At 53.8% G+C, this 25,062-nt stretch overlaps 1 protein-coding gene and 1 long non-coding RNA gene across 2 annotated transcripts in view; one reads left to right on the top strand and one right to left on the bottom strand.

Moving 5' to 3' along the window:
- TECR (trans-2,3-enoyl-CoA reductase) overlaps positions 1 to 23,158 on the bottom strand; it is a 28,238-nt gene extending 5,080 nt beyond the window's left edge. The window contains exon 1 of the mRNA XM_006066548.4: positions 23,024 to 23,158. Within this exon, the coding sequence (XP_006066610.1) occupies positions 23,024 to 23,038 (15 nt within the window). The 5' untranslated portion in view covers positions 23,039 to 23,158. The remainder of the gene's footprint in view (positions 1 to 23,023) is intronic.
- LOC112586995 lies at positions 187 to 24,585 on the top strand. Its single transcript, XR_003111555.3, has 4 exons — positions 187 to 372; positions 7,281 to 7,427; positions 21,192 to 23,651; positions 24,345 to 24,585. It is a non-coding gene; the product is annotated as an uncharacterized LOC112586995 (long non-coding RNA).
- The last annotated feature ends 477 nt before the right edge of the window (positions 24,586 to 25,062 follow it).

Raw genomic sequence — 25,062 nt, 5'->3', positions numbered from 1 at the left:
ACACCCACATGTCTTCGGGACCCGTGTGGTCTGCAGGACGGCTGCACCATGTCTCCTGGGAGAGCAGGCCTCCAAGTTCCTGCTGAAACACTCAACAGCTTAAAATACAACCAGCCCCTCTCCTGGCCGGCCAGCTGCTGGGGGAGGGCTGAAATCCTACCCTCTCCCCCAACCCGGGCACCAGACCAGGACCCAGGAGGAGACAGTGGGCTGTAGGAGCCCCAACTGGCTGCTGGGAAAGGAAGCGGGGCGGCAGGAGGGGGCGGCAGGGACAGGGGCCACCCCGCCCAGCGGCCGCCGCTGCAGCGGCCGCCACCACTGCCACCGCGGCGACCGCACCCGGGCTGCAAGGAGCAGCGGCGCCTTGCGGAGGTAAGCCCGCCCGGGGTGGGGGGTGGGGGGCCGGCAGCAAGCAAGGCCCCGGGCCTGCTGGGGAGGGGGCGGCCCCAGCTCAGGGCCACTGTGGCTGGTTGTGTCCTTTCTCATGTCCTGTCCCCAAACCTCCACCCCAGAGAGGTCTGCAAGGCTCTGGGAGGGTGGGTGGCAGGGTGGGTACCTATTTTGCAACTGTCTGTGCCTCTGCAATTACTTCAAGAAAGGCAAATTTTTTAAGTTTAAAAGCCAGGTAGGAGAATACACACACACACATGCACACACACGTATGCCAGGTAGAATACAGACACACACACACACGCATGCGCACACACACATGTATGCCAGGTAGGAGAATACACACACACACACGCCAGGTGAAAAAAGCCAGACACAAAGGGGTCGCCTGTTCCTGTGAAATGTCCAGAACAGGTAAACGGAAGCAGACACACAACAGAACGGTGGGAGGGGGAGGGGAACGTCAGCTGATGGGGACCTGTCTCTTTCTGGGGTGACGAGAAAGCTGTGGAATGAGATAGAGGCTGCCCAACACTGTGAATGTACTGAATGCTGCCAAACCACTTACTTTTTAATGGTTTACTGCATGTTATGCGAAATTCACCTCGATAAAGTAGGTTTTTTTTGGGGGGTGGGTGTATAAACCAGTTCTAATTACCCGGAAAAAGAAAAGGTAAGAGACAAGGAGCAGCAAAGGCTCCCCACAACCCCGCCTCACCCAGACTGAGAGCCTAAATGTGGTGAACCCCACCATGCACTTCCAATCTTCAGCTCCTGAGTTACCCCCCACTGCACCCCTCCCCACCCTCTGCTCTGTGACAAGCACGTGCTCACCCCCATGCTTGTCACATACACACCCCAGTGCCCAGGCCTGAAGCCAGCCTGGGTGGGGGGCCCAGGACTGGGGTGAGGTGACCCAGGCGGCTGCCGAGCAGAGATCCTGAGCACAGAAGAGAAGGCAGCAGGCTCAGGACGCTCCCCGCCAAGGGAGAAGGCAGGCTAGGGACAAGGAGGAGTGAGTGGCAGAAGTTCCTGAAGGGGGGGCGTCTCCTTCTGTCCCCATGGAGGGAAGGGGCTGGGGGACGTGGAGCAGGGCGAGAGCTTGGAGGATGAATGAAACAAAGCCCATCAGGCTGACCTGAAGTCTGGGCACTGGTGAGGCGGGGGGTGTGGCCCCAAAGCCTCAGGCACCATGGCCAGGCAGAGGACAAGGGCAGGGCAGGAGTCTGGCCTGGGGCACAGGGGACAGCTCAGCGATGGCGTCACCCAGCCCAGGAGGATTTCTCGCTCAGAGGCCCCAGGCTCTGGGCTCCAGCCAACAGCGACTCATGGGACCACAAGGTCAGGGCTGGTGGGAGGGCAGGATCGGACAAGGGGCAGGGTGCTGCTCACCCTGCAGGAGGGGGGGGGGGGGGGGTGGGGCTGCAGACTTGCCCCACCCCAGGGGAGTACCCAGAGACACTGCCAGGCAGTGGGGCCCACCATTTTCCCTGCCTTCGTGGAAATGGGCAGATGCCGCTGATCAAGGCTCCATTGTAGAAAGGGGCACCCACTCCTTGAGTGCCTGTTTCAAGCTAGCTCAAGGACCACAGCCTCAGGGAGGCAAGGCTCCCGGGGTGATCCCCACGTGGCAGATGAGGGAACCAGGCTTGAGAGCAGGACAGACTCGGGCCTTTGCACATGCAGCTCTCAGTACCTGCGCCGCTCTCCCCCAGACCCCACAGGGTTCTCCCTCGCCACCTCAGCAAGGTCCCTCCTGACCATCACCTTAAAATAGCAACGCAGACATTTACCGTCTGCCTCCCACTGGATGGTCAGCTCCAGGGGGCGGAGACTGTCCTGTCCTCGGCCCTTCCCTGGCACCTAGAACACAGCCTGGGAAGAGCCATGCTCCAGAAATACCTGTGGGAGGCCTCCTGCCCAAGGCCACGGAGCTGGGGCATAAAGCCCCTTCCCCACCAGCCTCTGAGCCAACCAAGGCCTTTCCCTCACCCCTCCGTCACCACACTGGGGGGCGGGGGGGCCTGCCCACCACGCCAGACCCCAGAGCAGGAGCTGCTGCGGGGAGCTTTCCCCAGCCTCGTTCCAAGGAGGCCTCTGAGAGGCCTGCAGGCCACGGCCCAGCTCCGGTGACCCTGCGGGGCCCAGCATTCTGGCTGCCAGACCCTCCTCCCAGGCCCTGGGGCACCACTGACTGAAGCAAAGGGTCAGCAATGAGCCTGCTCTGGCTCCAAGGGAACCCTCTATTTTTCTTCACCAGCACCACCAACACAGAAGGGGTTCCCCGCTGACAGGCTCCACACACCCTGCCTGCAGGCAGCACCACAGGCCCAGCAGCCCCTGACAAGGAGGCGCTGAGGTCAAAAAGACTCACCTATTTTCGGGCTGTGTGGTGCTGGGCAAGTTACCCAACCTCTCTGAGCCTCCATTTTCTCAGCTACCAAGTGGGCCGCCCTCACCTGCTATCTCACAGGATTACTTTAAGACTTACAGGTAATCAGCACCACCATTCTAGTCTGTATGTGCTTGTGGGGGTGCGGGGGGGGGGGGGGGGGCACAGACAACAGGGCAAAGTTTGTAAGGAGATGAGGGGAAAACAGAGAACCGGGGATCAGGAGTGGGGAGGACAGCCATTTTAGACAGAGCGGTCAGGGAAGGCCTCCCTGAGAAAGCACACAAACATGTCCGGTCTAGAATAACTCTCACAGAAAAGTAAATGTTATCAGACCGATACTACCAAAATACAAGTGGCAGACACACGGTGTGCCAGGCCTCTTTCCTGCAAAACCTGAAGATGACCCTGAAGGGGCCCGACCACACCAAGGTCAGAGGGGTGGTGCGAGGAGCTGGTGACATTGAGCCCGAACCCTAACAATAGCAAGACACGTGCTGATGGCGGAGGCGGGGCGACCCCAAGCGTCCCTGCTCTAGCTCAGCACCAGCGCTCCGAGTCAGCAGCCGCGAACGCTGCCGCGCTCTCCACTGCCCCCTTGCGGCCACGGCCCGAAGGGTGCGCACAGCGGCCGGCGCTCCAGGTGAATGACCCGGGTACCTCCGTCCACGGCAGGATGAGATCAGGAGAATGTGCACTGTTCTCCCACTCACCAGCCAGGCGGCCTTGGGGAGCCACTATCTCACGCTCATTCCTTCATTTGCGTATCCTTTCCCGCTTCCCCACTTCCCGCGGGCACTGCCGTGACCTGCATGCGTTCCGGCGAGGGCAGGGGACAGGGAGACAGATGATCAATAGTGGCATGTTTTAAACCAAGAGTTGTGGAGAAAAACAAAAAGGAGGCGGGGTGCGGGAGTCAGGAGCGGGGACGATGGCCACTTCAGAGTTGTCAGGAGGCCGGCCAGTGGAAGTGGGAACACTCCATGCACATGGCCACGTAGACAAGCGTTCCAGGGAGAGGGAGCAGCAAGTGCAAAGGCCCTGAGGCTGCACCAGCATGTTTAACTCATTGCTGACCGAGGGGTTTTTGCAGAAACTAACGCCTGTGGCTGGTGACCTGTTATGTAAGTGTTACTCATCTGTCTCTGATCAATAACAGGCAACAAAAGCCGTATTAATATGTCCCTGACCAATATAAAGCAAGCAGCAGACCCGGTGTGGCAGAAGCAGTGTGTGGAGGGGGAAAGCAGGAAGGCACAAATGGGGAGGGAAGGGGCTGATCACAGCGGGCGAGGGAAGGCACAGGCACTGTGGGCCACAGGAGGGACTCTGGCTATTACTGACGCAGTGGGAGCCACCGAGGGTTCGTTCAGAGGCACCCCCTGCAAAGTGAAAGACCAGGGCGGAGGCACCAATGGGGGCAGGAGCAGGGAGGTGACCATGGAGGGAGTAAGTGGACAGGCTGAGAAGACGGATGTGACCAGATGTGCTGAGGGTCTGGATGTGGGGGTGAGAAGGGAGGGACTCTGAGGTTCTGACCTGGGCCTCAGAAGGGAGACGCACCAAGCAGGAGGGTGGCAGGAAGGGGAGGCACCACCTAAGCCCGGGCTGGACGAGTCTGCAACTGCTGCTTTACCCCGTGGGAGCTGCCACACAGGGCCCAGGCGCCAGTTCCCAGGAGGGCTCCCGAGCCAGAAGCCGGACCCCACTCGAGCTTCCATTTCCCCATTTTCATTAACACAGCCAGGCCCAGTGTCCCTCTGGCCCCTCCTGGATGTAAACAAGACCCGGGGGCCCCGGGGAAGTCTACATCCCAGGCCCAGGCCTGAGAGTCAGCGTGGACTCCAGGTCACCCTTATCACCACCCAGTTCTGCGTGTCCTACAAGGGAACCCTCCCAACAGTAGAGGGTAAGAACTGCAGCTGTTACCCAGACACCTCTCCTCACCCCCCTTTATAGTCCCCAAGGCGGCCGAGGGAACAGGCGCCATTAACTCCATCTCACAGATGGGGAAGCCGAGTTCCAAGGGGTGCTCCCAGCTCATGCAGCAGTAAACTTCCCCCAGACTGCCCACCACACAGACTTCCGGAGCTGTGCCCCCAGCAGGCACATGCCCTGGGGAGACCCCCAGGCGGCAATGGCACAGGCCCCCTGTCTAGCGCAGGCTCTCGCGGACCCAACAGGGGCTGCCTGCCAGAGAAGGGCCCTTCAACCAGGCCGCCTTGTGCTGGGCAGCCTGGCACATCCCATCCGGTGCCAGTGCCTGCACCAGGCAGGACTGTCAGGGTTGGCAGTGGGGGGCTCCTGAGGCTGGGGTACAAGAGGCCTGTGGTGGGCGCAAGCCCTGCTCAGTGCAGCCTCAACTCCGGGTAAAGGGGCAGAGGGCCCCATGGGTCCCTCAGCCACTGACCTGGGCTCTCCCGGCCCCCACAGGCCCCACACGGGGCACAAGGGCGGCCACACTCAAAGGATGGATGGAGGCCTGGCCCTGAGCAGTGTGGGCCTGACCGGCTCACCCCATTCACTAATGCAGAGTCTTCAGCACGTTCACCTAAACTCAGCGGCTCAGCGCTTTCGGCTCCCTCTCCCTTCCACTTTCCAGAAATGTCGAAGTCACACTACTCCTGCCAGGGCAGCTGAGAAAACCTTGGGCTCAGCTGCCAGGAAGCCAGCACAGGCCGCACCTGCTGGGCCAGAAATACCTCCTTCCCCGGTGGCTTCAGCTCTTAACCCCATTTCTCCAAGGTGCCTGGGGGCACTGCATAGCCTCCCTGAAGTGCTGCAGTGGGGAGGCGGGGAATGTCACCCAGGGTAGGAAAGGCACAGAGACTGACCACCCACTCCTAGGGCCTCAAGCAGCCAGACGTCCCACCCCTGCTGGCCAGACGATTAATGGCAGGGTCTGAATGCCAATGTCCCTGGGCTCTGGGATCCAAGGCCAGAAGCTGGTGGAGCCCCCCCACCCCCCCCCCCACAGCCCAGTAGTAGTCAGCCTTGCAGGGCATTCTCTGGGCACCCAGGTGCCCTGGCTGGTTGCTATGACCACAGAAGGCCCAAGATGAAGGAGCTGGAGCAACATGGCAAGACTCTGGGTCTGGGGCCCAAGAGGGCCACCACACTCTTTGACCAGCAGCCCACTGGTGCCCATGGCTCAGACCCCTCCCTGGGCAGTTACAGGCCTCCGGGGCCTCCAGAGGGCGCTGTCCTAGACAGAGCTGCACCTTGAAGGCCCGTTTCATTGGCAGTGCCGCCTCTAGTATGGTCTATCAGATGCTTGCTTACCTTGTGCTGAGATCTTTACCTGCACAATCACCTGGGCCTGTACACTAAAGACTGCAACCCCAGCTAAGCAGCCCAGAAAACCAGGGCTGGGAAAAGGGGTTGCTCTTGCCTGAGGCACAGAACTAGGTCAGAGCCAGCCAACTTGGGCCCAAAGAATCCCACTGCCCACCCTCACACACAAAAAGAAAAACCACTTGCATTCTGGAGAACAGGACTAAATGCTAAATAAAGAAAGGGGGAACAAAGCCTGGACCTGATTATCTGGAAAGCACCCTGCTCCTTGCTGATGTTAAGTTCCAGAGGTCTGGATTCTGCAGAACAAGTCACCTCCCCAGGGAGTGTGCTTGGGAGGCTTATCTGTTCGACTCCGGGCCCCCGCTGAACCAGGCCATGCCAAGGGCAAAGGGCCTGTAACCCCAACACCACCCAGAGGGGCACAGGCAGGGTCAGCAGCTGTTTTGCTGTTTTCTGCCACAGGCTAAAGCCACCAATGAGCTTGGAAAACCAGTGCTGTGGGGGCAGAGAGCTGCAGAGACCACAGCCAGACCAGCCTCTGTTCCTGCCTGCGCCCTGACACAGGAATGCTCGCAAGAGGGCCTGACAGAGAGCATCCCCGTGGCAGGTGTGGCAAAGGGCCCCGCCCAATGACCCTGAATCCTGCCCACCTAGGAAGCCCACCTCAAGAGCCCTGACCTGGACAATGCAGATGAGAAAATAGGGACCTCTGATGGAGTCTGGCACCCACAGCTTCGAAGTTCCCAGCGACAGATGGAGGTGGCCAACTCACCCTGGGCTGCCGTCCTCAAATAGGCTCTTGCCCTTTGGACAATGCTCCAAACCCTTATCATGACAGACAGACTGCCTGACTGACTGACTGACATGCCCTCGTTGAAACTCTCAGCCACCTCCCCCCCGCAGTCGCTCCCTACCCAGTCCCTGCCCCCTCCCTCAGCCGTCAAGCAGGGTGCCAGCACCCAGCCTCCACCAGCTCGAGCTGGCCTTGTCACCCCACTTTACAAACAAGGCAGAGAAGGCTCAGGAGTCACAGGCTCCAGGGGCAGGGCCCCACCTGTTTTTGCTCCGTAGAACTGAATGCTCGTCCTCTAGAACCGTCCCTGGCCCCAGACCCTGGGAGAATGGCCCAGATCTGCAACCCTGCACACCCTGGCCAGGTCAAGGTTGGTGATCACATCTGGTCTCTCTGCATCTCTGGCAGGAAGGCGCTGTCGGGCCAGGGACCTGGAAGAGGAGACGCTGGAGCCCTGTGGACACAGGCTGACAACACGCTGACCAGCAGGGGGCGCTCGTCCAGGCTGACTCCTGACCCGCGCACAACACGCCCAGCCCCAGGTGCAGCAGAAAGGTCAGTTTTGCGCGACAGCCCAGTATGAGACCCATGTGGCCGGCCTTAATGCCCACAGCAGCAGCAGCTAACACCTCCTGTATACTCACAACATGCAGGCGGGGAGGCAGGTCCTGACACAAATTATCTCCTTTACTATTACTCCCCTCTTCCAGGTGAGGACACTGAGACTCATTCCACTGTAAAAGCAGTGACTGAATAGTGACTAAATACCTACTACAGGCCAGGCACTGTTAGGGGCTCTGGGGGGGTTCAGCCCTGGAAGGACAGCCCGGAATCCTTGCCCGTGTGGAACTGACATTTTAGCAGGGAACACAGACCATAAAATAGTTATAGGGACTTCCTTGACCTCCAGAGGTTTAGACTCCATGCATACACTGTAGGAGACATGGGTTTGATCCCTGTTAAGGCAGTGGCACCCCACTCCAGTACTCTTGCTTGGAAAATCCCATGGACGGAGGAGCCTGGTGGGCCGCAGCCCACGGGGTCACTGGGAGTCAGACACGACTGAGCTACTTCACTTTCACTTTTCACTCTCATGCATTGGAGAAGGAAAGGGCAACCCACTCCAGTGTTCTTGCCTGGAGAATCCCAGGGATGGGGGAGCCTGGTGGGCTGCCGTCTATGGGGTCGCACAGGGTCGGACACGACTGAAGCGACTTAGCAGCAGCAGCAGCAAGGGAACTAAGATCCTACATGCTGTGCAGCATGTCAATAAATAAAACAGGACCAGGAGTGGCAGGTGAAGGGAGCCGGCAGTTTCACATAAAGTGGTCAAGAAAGATCTCCCCCGAGAGGATGTTGAGCCAAGCCCTGAAGGTGATTAAGGAAAGGGCAGTTGAGAGATCGAAGGAGAGCGTCCACGCAGAGGAATGCCCTGTGCAAGGGTCCTGAGGTGCCACCTGCTCGGTGTGCTTAAGCAACAGAGCCAAGGCTTCTGTGACTGGGGATCGGGGTAGTGGGGGGAGGACAGGAGGTGAGGACAGGGAGCTGATGGGTCATGCAGGGTCTCCCAGGCCTGGTGAGGACTGTGGCTTCTACTCTGACTTAAGTGGGAGCCATGGGGGTTCTGGGCACCGGAGGGATGTGACCCAACGAGTTCTTAAAGGACCCCTCTGGACTATATATGGGAGAATAAGGATGGAACCCGGAAGACCAATAAGAAGTTATCAAGATAAAAAAAAAAAAAAGAAGTTATCAAGATAAAGGATGGCTTAAACCAAGAGGCCAGCAAACTATGGCCCACAGGTTAATTCTGGCCCACCACCTGTTTTTGTACAAGCTAAGATGATTTCTACACTTTTAAGTGGTTAAGAAAAAAATCAGAAGCCTATTGCATGGCACATGGGAATTATATGAAATTCAAATTTCAGTATCCACAAAGTTCACTGGAACGCAGCCATGCTCCTTGGTTGACGGATCGTCCAGGGCTGCTTCTGTGACAGCCGCAGGGTTGAGAAGCCGTCAAGAGGCTGTATGGCCAGAAAAGCCTCGGGCATTTACCATCTGGCCCTTCCCAGGTAGAGTCTGCCAATCCCTGGCCTGGGCCTCATGATGGCAGCAGGGTTGATGAGAAGCAGTTATATTCCACAGGTATTCCCAAGGCAGAGGTACATGATTTGCCAATTCCTGGACATGAGGCGTGAGGGAAAGAGCTGAGTCAAACAGCCTGGGGCCTGGTGATGAGAAGACTGGAACTGCCATTAACTGGCAGGCATGGGCGTGGGGAAGTGGGAGTCATGCAGAACATGCAGGCTGAGGTTGGGGTGGGGGGTGGGGGGGAATCCAGGCTCAGTTTTGGACATGTTAAGTCTGAAATGCTGACTGAACACCCCAAAGAGACCCAGCTCACTGAGAAACACCACTCCTCCTTCCTGTAATCACATGGAAGCATCTGTGAGCAATCTGGGTGCTCTATGAACACTGGTCATGTATGTGGCTTCCCAGGTGGCTCAGTGGTAAGGAACCCGCCTGCCAATGCAGGAGTCCCAGGAGACGTGGGTTTGATCACTGGGTTGGGAAGATCCCCTGGAAGAGGAAATGGCAACCCATTCCAGTATTCTTGCCTGGGAAAATTCCATGGACAGAGGAGTCTGGCAGGCTACAGTTCATGGGGTCGAAAAAGAGTCAGACTATGACTGAGTAAATGAGCACGCACACATATCCCTAAAATAATTTTGCTGATTGAATGTATCCCCCAACACATTTTTAAGTTGACAATACTTTTTCACCTGAGCTTGAACAGTTGCAAAAGATGTCATTTCCGGCCTACTGAAGATATTGCAAATTCTATATAAAATTTATGGGGCTCTGTTAAATCTCACCAGGGTCTAAATACCTAAGTAGCTGCCTATCTACCATCATTCCACTTAAAAAAAAAAAAAGGCTATAAACAAGCTCCTTAATATTTGCTCCTTTTTTGCCTTGAAGTTGAATTCTATTCGCTACCCTCCTGCATTGAATTTTATTCAAATACAGGATCGTGATTGAAGGTTTGTGGGGTGTTTTTTTTTTGCTGTGCTGGGTCTTCGTTGTGACTCACCAGTTACCTCCAGTTGCAGAGCACAGCGGCTACGCTTCGTGGTGCTCGGGCTTCCGACTGCAGCGGCTTCCACTGGTTCCACTGGACCACCAGGGAAGTCCCTGATTGAAGGTTATTTATTACTGAGCATCATATCTACTGCTCAAATTGAAATTTCTTAAAAACATTTTCATGACCTAAGGCTCTAAGTGTAAAGAGAAAATCCTTCAGGATGAGTTATCATTATATTATCAGCTAAACATAAACTATGAATCAACAACCGTCACTAAACATTAACCACAAACAGCAGGTTATCAGCACTGCGTCTCTAGATGGCATGGATGTACCATTTTCCCAATCAGGTCATGTAGCCAAGGTGACTATTTCTTATTGCTAGAATGAGATAGAGCTTTTATTCTGACATTTCTTTATTCGAGTAAACACTAAGAAGCCATATTCACATAAATAAGCAGATGAGTATAGACAGGGTCTTGTTAAAGCAAAAAAGTCCCCACTTGCGTGAACTCCTTCTGAGTTACTGGCCCAAAGTCTCACGGTGACCTAGTCTCAGAAGTATCTGTAAGGTCTTCCAGCTACCGTTAGGCACCACTCCACTGTTTTTCTGAAAGCAGTGACTCGTGACCTGGTCCCAGGGCCTGGCACTGCTCACTTTCTCAGCCCCGCGCAGGTCCCCGAGAACACACAGTACAGCAGCCACTGCCCAGTCAGGGTGTGAGAGAAAGAGTCCGTTATCCCAGTCCAGTCTCAGCCCCAGGGGCTGCCCGGCTCCCAGGCAACACGTGGCCCAGAGGAGCTCCGAGCAAGCCCATCAAACCTTCCCGTACGTAAGCCAGAGGGCTCTGCCCCACAGCGATCCCGCTCCCTGTGCTCCTTGCAGACGCCTGGCCCGGGCCAGGAAGCCCACAGAGCCCTGGACCCTGTGTCCAGTGCCCAAGCAGAGCCAGGAAGGGGTTCCTACACAGAGACCTGCGAAGGGCTCAGCCACATATGGAGGGCATCTCAAACCCCCAAGAACCCCTTCTGCTGGCTGAGAAGTTCCCGTTCTTCATCTGCTCAGGCAACACTGACTGGGCCCCTCGCTGTGCCAGGCCTGTGCAGGGTGCTAAGCTCGATGATGAACAGAAAGACCTGTGTGCAGCATGCCGGGCACTGGCCCAGATGCTAGGATACCATGGCCAAGCGCCCCCCCACCCCCCGCCCCAGCCCACTGGGTCTGCTCAGGCTCAAGGGGAACATGGGCAAAGAATCTATTACATAACACGAGGTCAGGATGAACCAGCTGCTGGGAAAAAAAGAGCTGGGCAGGGAGCCCAGAGGACCACAGGAGGCGGTCAGGAAAGACTTCTCTAAGGATGTGTGACTTGAGCCAAAGTGATGGCCAGCATGAGGCTCCCGGAGGAAACTGCAAAGGCCCTGGGGCAGCACACAGGTCGGCAGGGCTCAGGAACATCCGAAGACTGGATGCAGCCCAGTGTGCTCAAAGGCACGCAGCTGCGGGGCAGCCTCGGAGTGGAGGCTGAGACGAGTCCTCCAGGTGTGAGTCCCGGGAGGGGCAGTGGCTCGAGTGCCACAACCTGGTTTGGTTTGAGAAGGAACCCTCTTGCTGCTCGGGACAAGCGTGGAAGCAGTGACCGTCTTGCAGACAACCCAGGCCAGAGACCCTGGCGGCTTTGATGAGAGCATGAAGGTGGCAAGCACTGAGAAAAACGCCCTAATTCCTGGATCCTTAAGTGTCACTGACTCAAAACAAGCTGCTAACTTTTTTTTTTTTTTGAGGGGGGACACATATGCCAACATTAGAAAAATGGGTGGACAGATACAAATCGTAAGATGCATCCCAACTTCAGGAACATGAAAATGCTGAGGGGGAAAGATGTACATTGTGGGACAAAGAGAGGAGAGTAACTACCAAGTGAAAGAAGACTCTGACGGAGGAGGGCAGGGTTTCTGGAATACTGAACAGGCCTAGCCACGTCCATAAAGGGAAAGGTAGTTTAAGAGAAAATACTCAGCTACAGCTATTGCAGGAGGGGCACTGGAAGCTGCCCTTGGTTGCCTGCCCCCGTCCAGTGCTGCCTGTGAGCAGCTTCACAGGTCAAGATCCTCAGAGCTTCCCCCAACCCCACAGGGCTCGGCCAGCTCAGCTCCAGCAGAGAGAGTGAAATGAAGCAAGAGGAAATCAGCCCCGGAGTCTTCACACAGACACCGCTCCCCACGCTTTCTCCCCAGATGGTGCAGGTTCGCAGGCCCAGCTGGAGAGACGGGAAATGCTGCCATCCACCGAGGCCCCCAGGGAGCCCGGATGCGGTGCTCAGAATGCGTACAGGTGCTCAGAATGCGTACAGTCGCGGGGCCCACTTCTCAGATGGCGCCTGGAGGAGCCTGGCAGGAAACATTACTGGGGCCTGCCCGTCACGGTTAGTGCTTCCTGTAGAATTTCCATGTCATCCCTACATGAACATTCAGGATTCAAGCAACTTTGGAGTCAAAAACAGGGGGGCAGAAATGGCCAAGTTCCAAAGTACCAAAAGATAAGCAGGCGCCCACGCTAACGCACCGGAGCTACAAGTGCCCTCAGTTAAATCCACCAGTTCCAGGGAACTGCCAGGCACCCCGCAAGCTGGAGGTCCTCCTGATCGCTGGGTGTGGGACAGTTTGGGGGGAGGCATGGACGATGCAGCTAACTGCCTGAGCCCACCCAGCCTGTTCCCATGGGTCTCTACAGGCAGGGACACAATCACTTGATCCACAGCGCGGGTGACAGAGGACAGCCTCACACTAACAGCTCTCTGCAGGTGCTAAGTGCCACTCGGAAAACCAAAACAGGAGCGGTGAGAAGGTGACAAGTGTGGCCTGGGTGGCTCAGAGGGAGCCTTTCGGAGGAAGTGACATTCAAGTTGAGACCTGAATGATGGGATCTGAAGATGGGACGAGCAGAGCTACCTCTCCAGAATCTGGCCCAGCACTGGGATTTCCCGGCTCAACCCCAGCCTGTCCCTCTGTGGATGCCACCTCCAGCCAGGAGACTGCTGATCATCTGATTCTCCAGAGTGGACTCAACAACACACTGTTCCAGGCTATACGTATCTTCCCGAGAATTCCGCTGCTACCCTCACCACCCCCCACCAGAGACACGCTCTGCCAACCGCACCTCCTGAGAAGCATCAATTCGGCAACTCCCCCAACCCACCCCTCTTCTTCTAGATTAGCTTCCTAAGGTGTCCTGGGAGACAGCTTCTCCTAACAAGAAGACCAGAAGCTACAGCTCTCGGACCCGCTCCAGTTCAGCCTGCCTCCGGTTGCTCTATGAAGCCCCAGATGCTAGCATTAAACTGTGTGTGTGCTCAGTCTGACTCTTCAACCCCATGGACTACAGCCTGCCAGGCTCCTCGGTCCATGCGATTTTCCAGGCAAGAACACTAGAGGGGGTTGCCATTTCCTCCTCCAGGAGATCTTCCCGATCCAGGGATCGAATCTGCATCTCCCGTGTTGATTGGCAAGCAGATTGTTTACCACTGCCCTCCCCACCAGCTTAAAAGACCCACTCACACCCAAAGGCCAGGCAACGTTCCCTCAGGCCCCTCACACAATGGGCATGGTCCCCAGCCATTGCTCCCTGGTCCTTTTAAAGAGGAAAACAAGAATTCAGAAGGCCTTGAGACTGCAAGAACTCTGCAGTCTCCCAGGGTACCTGAATGGCCCATGAGCTCTGCTTACATAAGAGACTGGTTCGAGCAGGGACAGGGCAGGGGCAGGGCTGTGCCGGCCTGCCAGTCACCACAAGCTACTGAGAGGCCCTTTATCCCCCAGAGGACTGAGAGGCTCGTGGCCCATCTCTAACCACTGGACTGGGGGCGGGAGCAGGGAGTGCTGAATACCACCCACAACACAGTTGTCAGTAGTAAGGAACAACTATTGTCACACGTTTATATAACACAACACCACAGTGGGAGCACTCTCCAAGGACTCAATTAACTGCTCTCTGAAAGTTAAGCTTTTGGGCAACATCAACAGGAAAAAGGACCTCCATCGCCAGTGAGTCCACAGATGTCGTTGCAAAGCCTGGCCTGATAGCCCCATCACTCATCATATAACCACTTAGCCTGGCCTCCAGACCTCTGCCCAAGCTGAGCTCCTCCCTTCCCGGAAGACTTCTTTCAGGCTTCGGCTTAGACGAAGAGACCCTGAAGGTAGAGGCTGAAGGTTCATTCAGTCCACTTTCCTGGCAATACAATAGGTACACAGAAGGAAAAAAAAAAATGTCAGAAGGAATGAACTAGTAAATAGACAATGGAGGACTTCTCTTGTGGTCCAATGGTTAAGAATCCACTTTCCAATGCCAGGGACCTGGGTTCAGAAAATAAGATCCCATGTGGCTCGGGGCAACCAAGCCCACTCACTGCATCTAGAGAGCCCGGGTGACACAACAAAGACCCAGAACAGCCAAGGGGGAAAGAAAAGGGAGATGGGCTGGAGAACATGTGATTGGAGCCTGCACAGAAAAGTGTCCAGACCAGCAGGAGATGCTAGCAACCTGTGCCAAGACGAGGAGCAGGCCCACAGGCGGGCTTGGCAGGTCCTGGGCTCGTCGTGCCCAGGTTCCAGGAGGAGGGGGACAACAGGGAACAGTGGCCAGGGTGGACCCAGGGCTTAAAAGTAAAGCCAACTTCCCTAGGTCGGGACCATTAAGGATGGGTCACACGGGGCCACCTCAGCCCAACACACGGGACACTGGACTCATCCAGTGCAGCAAGAACCCACTCACCCTCTACACCCGGTGGGCCTGACCCCAGGCAGAAGGTCGCTGCAGCAGGACAGCACTCACCCTTCTATAGCCCGTAGGCCTGACCCCAGGCAGAAGATACATTCACCCACCCGTTCACAAACCTCCCTCAACCGTCCGGGTGCCAGGGAAGCTGCAGGAACAAGACACCAACAGCCCCTTCCCTCACGGAGCTCACTCTGTCCAGGAAGGAAGGCCATCAAGTTCCCAAATGAAACCACAACCACAGCCCAGGGAGGGCCAGAGGAGAGGAACAGGCTGCAGCGGTCCCTCTTCAGCAGGACAGTCAAGGAAGGCCTCTATGATGACAATGAAGGTAAGCTCTCAATGAGAAGAAAGCAGGCACAGGAAAAACAGAGGGAAGAGCATTTCTGGCCAGGGGAAGGGCTTATGTGCAAGGCAGGAATGTGGCGATAGATGTTCGAGATGAAACCAGCCCAGCAATGAGTGAGGTCAGCAGAGGGCAGAAAACATGAAGCTCTGAGGGTGGTGTTCTGAGGTGCGGAGTGCTACGATCCTCCCTGCCCCAGAGACCCTCTGGCTGCTGCTGGGCAAGGGCCAAGAACAGACACAGTGGTGTGCCTGTAAGGAAGGAGGTTGTGACAGGCATCAGAGGGGACCAGGTCCATTCTGGGCACCTGTTTCCTGGAATGGTTCTTTCTCGCGATGTTAGAAAGTGGGTTCTGACTGTGCTGTGACTTCACTGACAGTCCTCCCACAAAGAAGGACAGAACAGCTCATTCCAAAATGTGCTTCAAGGTGTGTGACATCAGAACCATCATGGGCTTCTGGGCTTCTTCCTCTATCTCTGGGCATACTGTTTGGCACAACTCCATCTCCAGGAGCCCGCTGGGTCTTGTTCATTAACACATCTGGAGATGTTCTGGAAAGAACACATGCAGAAAGTATTCCAGGTGGCCTCACTGAAACAGCTCTGTCCTTGACCACCTAATGATCTGGACCTTGACCCTGGACCAGTGTGCTTTTGCTGGCACTTCAGATGGCCCAGGGGCTCCATGAGACAGGTGTCTTTTTTTGGGGGGGGGGGGGAATATTTATTTATTCAGCCATTCTGGGTCTTAGCTGCAGTATACGGGATTGATGATCTTTGTTGCGGCACGCAGGATCTTTGGTTACAGCAGGTAGGATCTAGTTCCAGACCAGGGATGGAACCCAGGCCCCCTGAATTGGAAGCATAGAGTCTTACCCACTGGACCACCAGAGAAGTCCCAAGACAGGTGTCTTTATCCTGGCTTCACGGATGAGACAATTGAAATGTCCCAAGACAGTCAAGTAACTGTCCTGAGGGTAGAGCTGGTGGCCTGCCTTTAAAGGGCACAGCCACTGAGCCACAGTTCATTCCTTCCACAGCACGTGGTCGCTTGGGCCCACCCACAGCAAAGCCCACTTTGGGTCTAGTAGAATCCAGGCCCTGCCATTCACCAGCTGTGAATTCACACTGCTTCCCTACTCTGGGTCCCAGTTTCCCCATCTCTCAAATAAGGGTAAGAGTACCAGCTTCACAGGTTCATTTTGAGGAGATGATAGATAAAAAGCACTTAGAGTAAGCACTGTATCAGTAGTGACTTTCCTCACAATGCTCTGGCTGTGGCCAGGTATTAAAACATTCTCAGCTGCCACTGTCAATATCAGGAGGGTGTTAAGATCTAGCTTGAACTTGACCAACCAGCCCAAGGTCTCCGGGCCTTTCTCATCCGGCCAAGCCTGTCAGTGAAAGTACAGGGTTTCCCAACCAAACTCAATTGCATTAACAACGTTACCACACTCACAGCTGTCAACTCTCCACTTTTCTCACTGCTCAGGAACCAGTTACTCAAGAGGCTCTGCCAGGCTCAGGGTTCCCCACCCCGACTCGAGCCCCTCACCAGTCTCTCCAACACCTGTCCCACCCTGCGCCCAGCTGCCCACCCACCACCACCCGCCACCCGTAATGCCACCCTTACCACTTTGGTTCTTCCCACCCACCTGCTCACCTCAGCCCCGCCTCCTCCCCATGCCCCGCCTCCTCCACACAGGCCCCGCCTCCTCCCCAGGCCCCGCCTCCTCCACCCAGGCCGCGCCTCCTCTTCCTCTCTCAGGCCTCAGGATCACGGTGTAGTTCAGCTGCTGCTGTGGCTTCTAAGTTGCTTCAGTCATGTCCGACTCTGTGCGACCCCATAGATGGCAGCCCACCAGGCTCCCTCGTCCCTGGGATTCTCCAGGCAAGAACACTGGAGCGGGTTGCCATTTCCTTCTCCAGTGCATGAAAGTGAAAATTGAAAGTGAAGTCGCTCAGTCGTGTCCGACTCTTAGCAACCCCATGGACTGCAGCCTACCAGGCTCCTCCATCCATGGGATTTTCCAAGCAAGAGTACTGCGAATGGGGTGCCATTGCCTTCTCCGGTGTAGTTCAGTAGAACTAGTTAAATGTTAGCTGCTGTGCTGCACCCATCCAGAGCAGTAATTCCTTGAAGGGATAACCTGTGAGGTAGGGCCCATTGTGCCCAGAGGTGTGCAGGTCATGAGTAACTTGGGATTGGGGAAGAGGGAGGGTCTGCCTGTAGCATCTGCCTCAGTCCATGGTGTAAATACAACCCCTGCCCACGCCCTCTGCTGATTTCAAGCTTAGCAACCTGATTTCCCTGAAGGCAAGGTTGGGAAGACTGGAGCCAAAGTCAGCCACTGAGGGCACACCGCCACCAGGATCCCCATTTTATAGATGAGAAAATTGGCTCGAGAGGTTACAGAACCTACGGGCTCCATACTTTGTGCCGGGCAGTTATGGATCTGAACCTATCCCTGACCCAACACTTGGTAGGCTTTTCTGTCTTCCTAAGGAGGACACCACCCCACCCAAGGGGGCCCCGACTGTGTGGCTCTGGGGAAGCACCCCTTATCTGAGAGTTCTAGAACTCACTGAGGCCTGGGGGCAATGAGATTCCAAGAAGCAAGGGGGTGAGTGGCTGAAGTGTAGAGCCACAGTTCTAATGGTCAGAGAAAGGGGCTCACCAGGAGAATCGCCAGTGTAAACTGCCACCTGCTCAGAGCCTGCGGGGCATAGAAAAGCCTAAAAACCACCCCAACCCCACAGGCTCCTGGTCTGACACATGCCAACACAAGAAAGGTCCCGAAAGCTCACCATGCTCTGAAGCTACCCCATCCCAATCTAATTCACCTCCGGAACTCCAAGGGGCAGCCCATCCAACGTGAGGGCAGAGGGGCTCTGTCTGTCGGAGGACCCCACAGGGCCCCTCCCATCCTCCCTCCAGGGATGCTGGGTACTCAGAACAGCACAGCACAGCCACCAACCCAACTAGCATCAGCAGGGAATCGTCACAGGGACAGAAACTGGAGTCAGGCAAACAAGAGACCAAGGCCCAGCACCACTGCTTGCTGGTTCCGTGACCTTGAGCAACTTAACTGACTTCTCTGGACCTCAGGTTCCTTCCCTGTTAAGCAGAAGTAACACTGATGCCCCCTGACCAAGTGCTCACAGGCCTCAGTAACCACCAGTGGCTGTTACTACCAGCACTGCCAGCATCCCCAGCATTACCATGGCTCTGGCTCTTCTACAGACAGACCGAGGTCTGGATCCTGTCTCCACCACGATGTGACCTTGGACAAGTTCCTTCACCTTTCTGAGCCTCAGGTTCTTTATCCACAAAACAGAGGAAGGAGGAGTATCCAACTCTCAGGGTTTTTGCAAGGACACAAGAAATGTGACCTGCCCCTGGTATCCAGCAACAAAAAGGAGCCCAGGGGCTTCCCTGGTGGCTTCGTGGTAAAGAATCCACCTGCCAACGCAGGGAACACAAGTTTGATCCCTGATCTGGGAAGATTTCACATGCGTTGGAGCACCCATTGAGCCCGCATGCTGCAACTACTTAAGCACAGGCAGAACCTCTGGTCTGCCACAAGAGAAGCCACTGCAATGAGAAGCCCATGTGCCGCAACTAGAGAAAGTCTGTGAGCAGCAATGAAGACCCAGCACAGCCAAATAAAAAGGAAAAAAAAAGTGACCCAGAAAGAGGCTGATCATAACCAGGCTCCCACCCCGTCTGTAATTAAACAATCAATCCCAAAAGCGTTTTCGGAAGGCCTGCTGGATGCAGCACACAGCAGGGTGTGAGTGAAGAGATCAAGCAGGCCCCATCTCAGAACACAATGCTGCTGCTGCTGCTAAGTCGCTTCAGTCGTGTCCCATAGACAGCAGCCCACCAGGCTTCTCCATCAGTGGGATTCTCCAGGCAAGAGTACTGGAGTGGGTCGCCATTGCCTTCTCCGTCAAAACACAATACCTTCCTACAAACAGGCACCAAATTTAATGTGCAGAAGTCAGAAACCTGCATGTTAACACAGTGCTTGATGGCTACAAAAACCCAAATTATCCCTCACCTTCTACTTCAAAGGGACCCAAGGATTCAGAAGGAAAAAAGTACATGAGACAGCAGACACTTAAGATCCCACCTCCCAGGTTAAACAGATTTATATTTTACTCTATTTATTACAACAGATTCCTTAAAAAAAAGAAAAAGACATAGCTGAAGCCCTCACTATGCCTTTTCCTCCCATTCCATCCCTCCCCAAGCAATGGTTCCTCTTACTGTGTAATTCCCATACATTTCTAATCTCATATTACAATTTATCCTTTAATTAGGTGTCTATCCACAAAAAACACATATAAATCTCATTTGGTATGTTTTTTTAAATTAAAAAAACCTTTTGCTATTTGCTTTTTTCTACTCAACATGATGTCTGGAGATTTATTAAAAGTGAAGTGAAGTCGCTCAGTTGTGTCCAACTCTTTGCGACCCCATGGACTGTGGCCCACCAGGCTCCTGCGTCCATGGGATTCTCCAGGCACGAGTACTGGAGTGGGTTGCCCTTTCCTTCTCCAGGAGATCTTCCCAACCCAGGGACAGAACCCAGGTCTCCCGCATTGCAGGCAGACACTTTACCATCTGAGCCTCCAGGGAAGCTTAAAGGACCAAGTAAATCAAACTAAATTGCTTTTCATATGAAGAAATCATGCACAACAATTAAAATAAATGAACCAGTGCTGTGTGCAGCGCCTCCTCTTCTATAAATACCCCTTATGATATAGTTCCAGCAATTTCATAACATTATTACTGGCCTTTGCTGTCACAATTATTTTGCTCTGAGGAGCTCAGAGAGATTAAGTAATCTGCCCTAGGCTATTTAGTGAGTGGCAGAGCCAGGCCCATCCAAGGCCCAAGCACCTCTGACACCATTATACATGGGTCCACATTCTCCTTTACTTCCCCCTTCCTACCCAGTTCTCTGGCTCAAACAATTGCCTCTTGAGCAGAACTCTACTTCCAGAACTTTCACATACTTACTCCTGTGGAGGAAGCTGAAGCAAGAATTATATTATTAACAAGATGAGCACCAACAAAGCTACCCTTTTGAGGGGAGGCATGAAAGAGCAGGAGATTCTAAATGGGGACCTAAATGGGATCCTAAATGGAAGATCCTATTGGGGACCCCAGGAGGAAGAGGCTGCCTTGCCTCCGGGTCTCCAGCTATGGGAAATGAGCAGTGACCCAGGCTCAAGGAAGCTGAGACGGACCCATCTTCCCAGGAATTAGGAGATTCCTTTACAAGATAAGAGCTGAGCTGCTACTGGGATCATTACCTGGAACTCTCATCTGCAATGGCAAAACAAAATTTAAAAAAAAAGAAAAAATTTCCTATAGCTTTGGATAAGCAGTTCTCTTGATGACCTTGCTCTGACCCCAAGACAATCCCAAGGCCTGCTCTGCCTTCCAAAGACCTGCTTGGGAGAAGGCCCATGAGTAAACTGTTCTACCTGCCTCGTCTCAGTGAGGCCGCTGAAAAGTCACATTTTCCTCTGGGACCACAGAACAGAGAATGGTAGTGTCAGCAAACTGTTACCGAAACAGCAGCAAAAATCGCCCCTCCCGGAATCCTACCTGCCTCAAACATCAGATATCAACCCTCATTCACTTCACTGTGTCACTGAGCGAGTCCCGCACCTTTCTGAGCATCAATTCTCTCTCTTGTAAATTACACTCCATAGTTTCCAAGGTCTCTCTCCCAGTCAAAAAGGTCTTTCTGGTGGGTGTTAATCACCCAGTGGTTTAGGGGTTGCTTTGGGGGGGGGGGGGGGGGCAGTGGACAGGTGGAGGGATGTGGAAGAACAGACTTAGTCCCAAATAGAAATACAGTCTTTCTCAAGGTGTTAAATGTGAAGGAAAGAATCTCTGCTATTTTTTATTGATCTGCAACAAACACCTGTAATAGAGCTGATCAGCCTGCTGTGCAAACTGGGCTGAGAGATATTTTACCCCTGTACAGAAACCCTGGAGCTACCACCTCAGCGCTTACGTGGCAAATGTCAGCAGAGAATGATAACACAGAACATGGAAATATAACAACTTTATTTTTTTCCTCCAAGGTCACTTTGAACAGTGGGTTTGAAGCTTCTCCTTCCAAGAGGGACAGGGTTTGAGTGTCCTCCCGATCAAGCCATGACCCTAAGGCTGTGACAAGCTTGCAGAACTTAAGTGTCCACCCCAAGGATCCTCAGGGGCCTACCTTATCCGCCTGCCAACTACCAAAATTAACTCCATTTTGTCAAAGGCCACATGTATCGCCCATCCTCCATCTTTCAAACTGAATGTGGTTTTTTCTCCAGGGTTACAGAGAGGCTTTGAAAAGTAAAACTGTATTAGAAAAATGTATTAGAAGAATTTCACTCTACAATCATAAAGTTGAAAGAGGCATAAGAGATTACTAAATTCTACCTCCTCATCTTTGTTCCATGTCAAAAAATCATTAACAACTTCTGGGTTAAAGGTTTCAAAAGATTCTGGGTAAATTATCACAGAAAGTAATAACAATAACAGTAGCAGTAGTAAAGGGAGTGGGCAGAAGCAGTGGTATTTCACTAGCAAACAAAAATCAGACTGTCTCCTTACACTTATATGAACCACCTAACATGGTGAAATTCAAAGAGACAGAAAGTAGAATGACAGTTGCCAGGGGCTGGGCAGAGGAGAGAAGGGGGTTAGTGTTTAATGGGTAGGATTTCTGTTACGCAAGATGAAAACAACAGAGTTCTGGAGGTGGATGTGGATGGTTATGGTGGCACAACAGTGTGAATGTACTTAATGCCATTGAACTGCACCCTTAAAAATGATTAAGACGGTAAATTTTATGTGTATTTTAACACACATTTTTAAACCCGGGAAGGGGGAAAAAAAAAAGTTTCTCAACTGGCTAATTTTCATTTGGGGACCAGTATGGCAAAGTGGTTAGCAACTGACACTCTGGAGTCCTGAGTTTTTCTCTGTCCTGCATTTACTAACTAGCTGGGGACCTCTGAGCAAGTCATTTGACATCTCTGAGACTGCTTCTTCATATACAGAAACAATAATAATAGTCTCCTATCTCACAAGGCTGTGAGGCTAAGAAAACAAGGTAACAGACACTCACTGGCAGAAACGTAACACTCTCTAAATTATTATTATGAACTTTAATAATAAATTAATCATTTAATGCTACTTATAAGCCAGCAATAATGAAATTATTAATATTATATTATCAGCTAGGTTGATAAGTTCATCAGAACACTTCGTTTTAAGGGTAAAAGAGGCCCCAGTTAGGAGTCAGAAGCCCTGAACTTCAAAAGTGGCTGTGGGTGTGAGATTTCTCCTCGGTGACAAGCAGGGCTGACGGAGATGATCTCTTAGATTAACAGAAAGCAAAGATCAGCTTTGCTATTCAGCAGGAGCCAGCACTGCAGCTACACCACCTTCACCGCCTAAGCCGCTCAGGGAGCCGTCCCGGGCGAGGGAAGGGGTCCAAAGGTCATGCCAGAGAGGCCTGACTGCAAAGCCCCTTTCTAAGCCCGAGGCATGGTGCAAGGTTTGTGCAAGACACCCTCAAGAATGAGAGCAAGGGTTCCACACCCTCGTTCCTCCCCTACCAAAGTCTACAATTCATCCCGCAGGGGGAGTTGCGAGGAACCTGCAAGCCTCCCAGGTCCTGCAGAGACCCCAAGAAAAGGCACCCCCAAACCAGCCAGGGTAGCAGAATTATAAATACCTCCCCCGCACATGCGCACTGAAATTTACGAGTGGCCCTGGGCACAACGCATGCCTACTGCGCCTGCGCCGTCCGGCTCTCTTTTCTGGGTACAGGACGTAAAACGGGGAGCCGACTGTCTCACGTAAAAGAAAAACAGGTCTGTGGCAGTCGCTCAATCCCCGTTTTCTCGTTTCTTACCTCATAGTGCTTCATGGCTCCCCCGCACGGCGGCTGCTGCTCCTGCTACCTGCGCACGATACACCACAGAAAACCTCACGCGGTGACGACCGCCGCGCGAGACTAACCGCGGACCCGCATCCGCCCCGCCCCTCCCTGCCGCTCGCGCCCCTCCAGCCAATCAGTGCGCAAGGCGCCCACCTTCGTCCCCGCCCCTCAGAGCCGGTCTGCGCAGGAACTAGCCGCTCTCGCCACGGGGCTAGCCAATCAGCTTCCGGAACCCACCGTGGGGGGCGGAGCACGGGCAAGAGGGAGGAGGATGGAGGAAAAAGAAGGGTCTTGGCTATCCACCAATCAAAGAGGGCCTCCGGTCGCGAGCGACCGTTGTCCCGCCCCTTGGTGGCGTCTCTGTGGAAACCAAGGGAAGCGACGGTTATTGCAAGGCGGGGGGAGGGAGCTAGCAGAAGGCAACATCCACATGGCCGGCAGCTCGACTGGGTGAATTCGGAGGTGGACGGCCCCCGGGGAGTACCGGGGAGCAACGGGAGATAGCTAGGGGTTGGAGGCATGGGCTGGGGCACCTGGATGGAGAGGCTGCTCCGGCGAGGGAACCCCTATCACGAATGGGAGGAAAGTAAAGGGGAAAGAGGTGGGGAAAAGCTCTCAGGCACACACCCCGCAACTTGTAACCTGAGCTCTCTCACTATTCTGTGGGTGTCTTCACTGCCCTTTCTAATGCACGCCCCCCCCCCCACCTTGCTAGACCCCATAGGCAGGGAGCCCGCTTTTGTCTCTACCTGTACTGCCCGGTATGGTCACCTCTGGCCACATGTGGCTACTGAGTCCTTGAAACGTGGCTGATCAAAATTGAGATGTGCTGTAAAGGTGAAACACACAGAGACTTAGTATGAAAAGAAAGATGTAAAAAAAAAAAAAAAAAAAAACTCATTAATCAACTTTTATGTTGATTAGTGCTATTATTATTGATGATATTATCAACAATAATGTTATTAGTCATGTAACTAATGGTATGCTGAAATATTATTTTGGATATATTGGGTAAAAATACATTATTAAAATTAAATTCCTGTTTATTTTTACTTCTTTGATATGCCTATTGGAACATTTAAAATCAGACACAGCTTGGATGTGGCTGGCTTGGCAGTTGTGTGTCTCACACTGGACAGTGCTGGTTTGGGGTCATGTTGTGCTTTTGTTCCATTGATTGTTATGAGCAGGCTGGGGAGGTTGGTTGCCACTACACACACATACAGACTCAAGCAGACACTTAAAACAGGACTTGGCACCCCTCCTTACCTTATCTCCTTTCTCCTGGTTCCAGACCCCACCCCTGAGCCTTCTTCAACTGTTGAGCGCTCCAGAACTCAGAGGCCTGGCATCAGAGACATGGTGAGAAGTCCTCAAAGACAGATTGTTGGTTCACCGGAGAGCAGGGCGGGGAGAAGGTGAGTCAGTGCTCAGCACTTACTCATCCAGGTTAGGCTCTAGAAATTTCTGAAGCTACAACTTTTGGGGACCCCTGTCTCAGAATAAAGGAAGCTAAGTCATTTCCTTTTTCAGGACTTCCCTGGTGGTCCAGTGGTTAAGACACTCTGCTTCCACTGCAGGGGGCCCAGGGTTCAATCCCTGGTTACTGAAATAAGACCCCAAAGAAATTATCTTTTTCCTCGGGCCTATCTGGGCAAAACAGAGGATTTTTTTTGTCTTGGCTGCGTGGGTCTTCGTTGCTTTGTGCGGGCTCTCTCTAGTTGCAGTGAGTCAGGGCTACTCTTTGTTGTGGTGCTCAGGCTTCTCACTGTGATGGCTTCTCTTGTTGTGGGGCATGGGCTCTAGGTGCATGGGCTTCAGTAGTTGTGGCACACAGGCTCAGTAGTTGTGGTGCACGGACTTAGTTGCCCAGAGGCATGTAGGATCTTCCCTGACCAGGGATCAAACCCGTGTCCCTTGCATTGGCAGGTGGATTCTTATCCACTGCGGAAAGTGTTTTATACTTGTACTTTCCAAAGCACAGATCTTTTCCTGTTGGCAATTGTGGAGCT

Source organism: Bubalus bubalis, chromosome 9 (genome assembly GCF_019923935.1).
Source record: "Bubalus bubalis isolate 160015118507 breed Murrah chromosome 9, NDDB_SH_1, whole genome shotgun sequence".
Lineage (NCBI taxonomy): Eukaryota > Metazoa > Chordata > Mammalia > Artiodactyla > Bovidae > Bubalus > Bubalus bubalis.
Note: the sequence above shows the minus strand (reverse complement) of the source record. Positions and strands in the feature narration are given on the sequence as shown.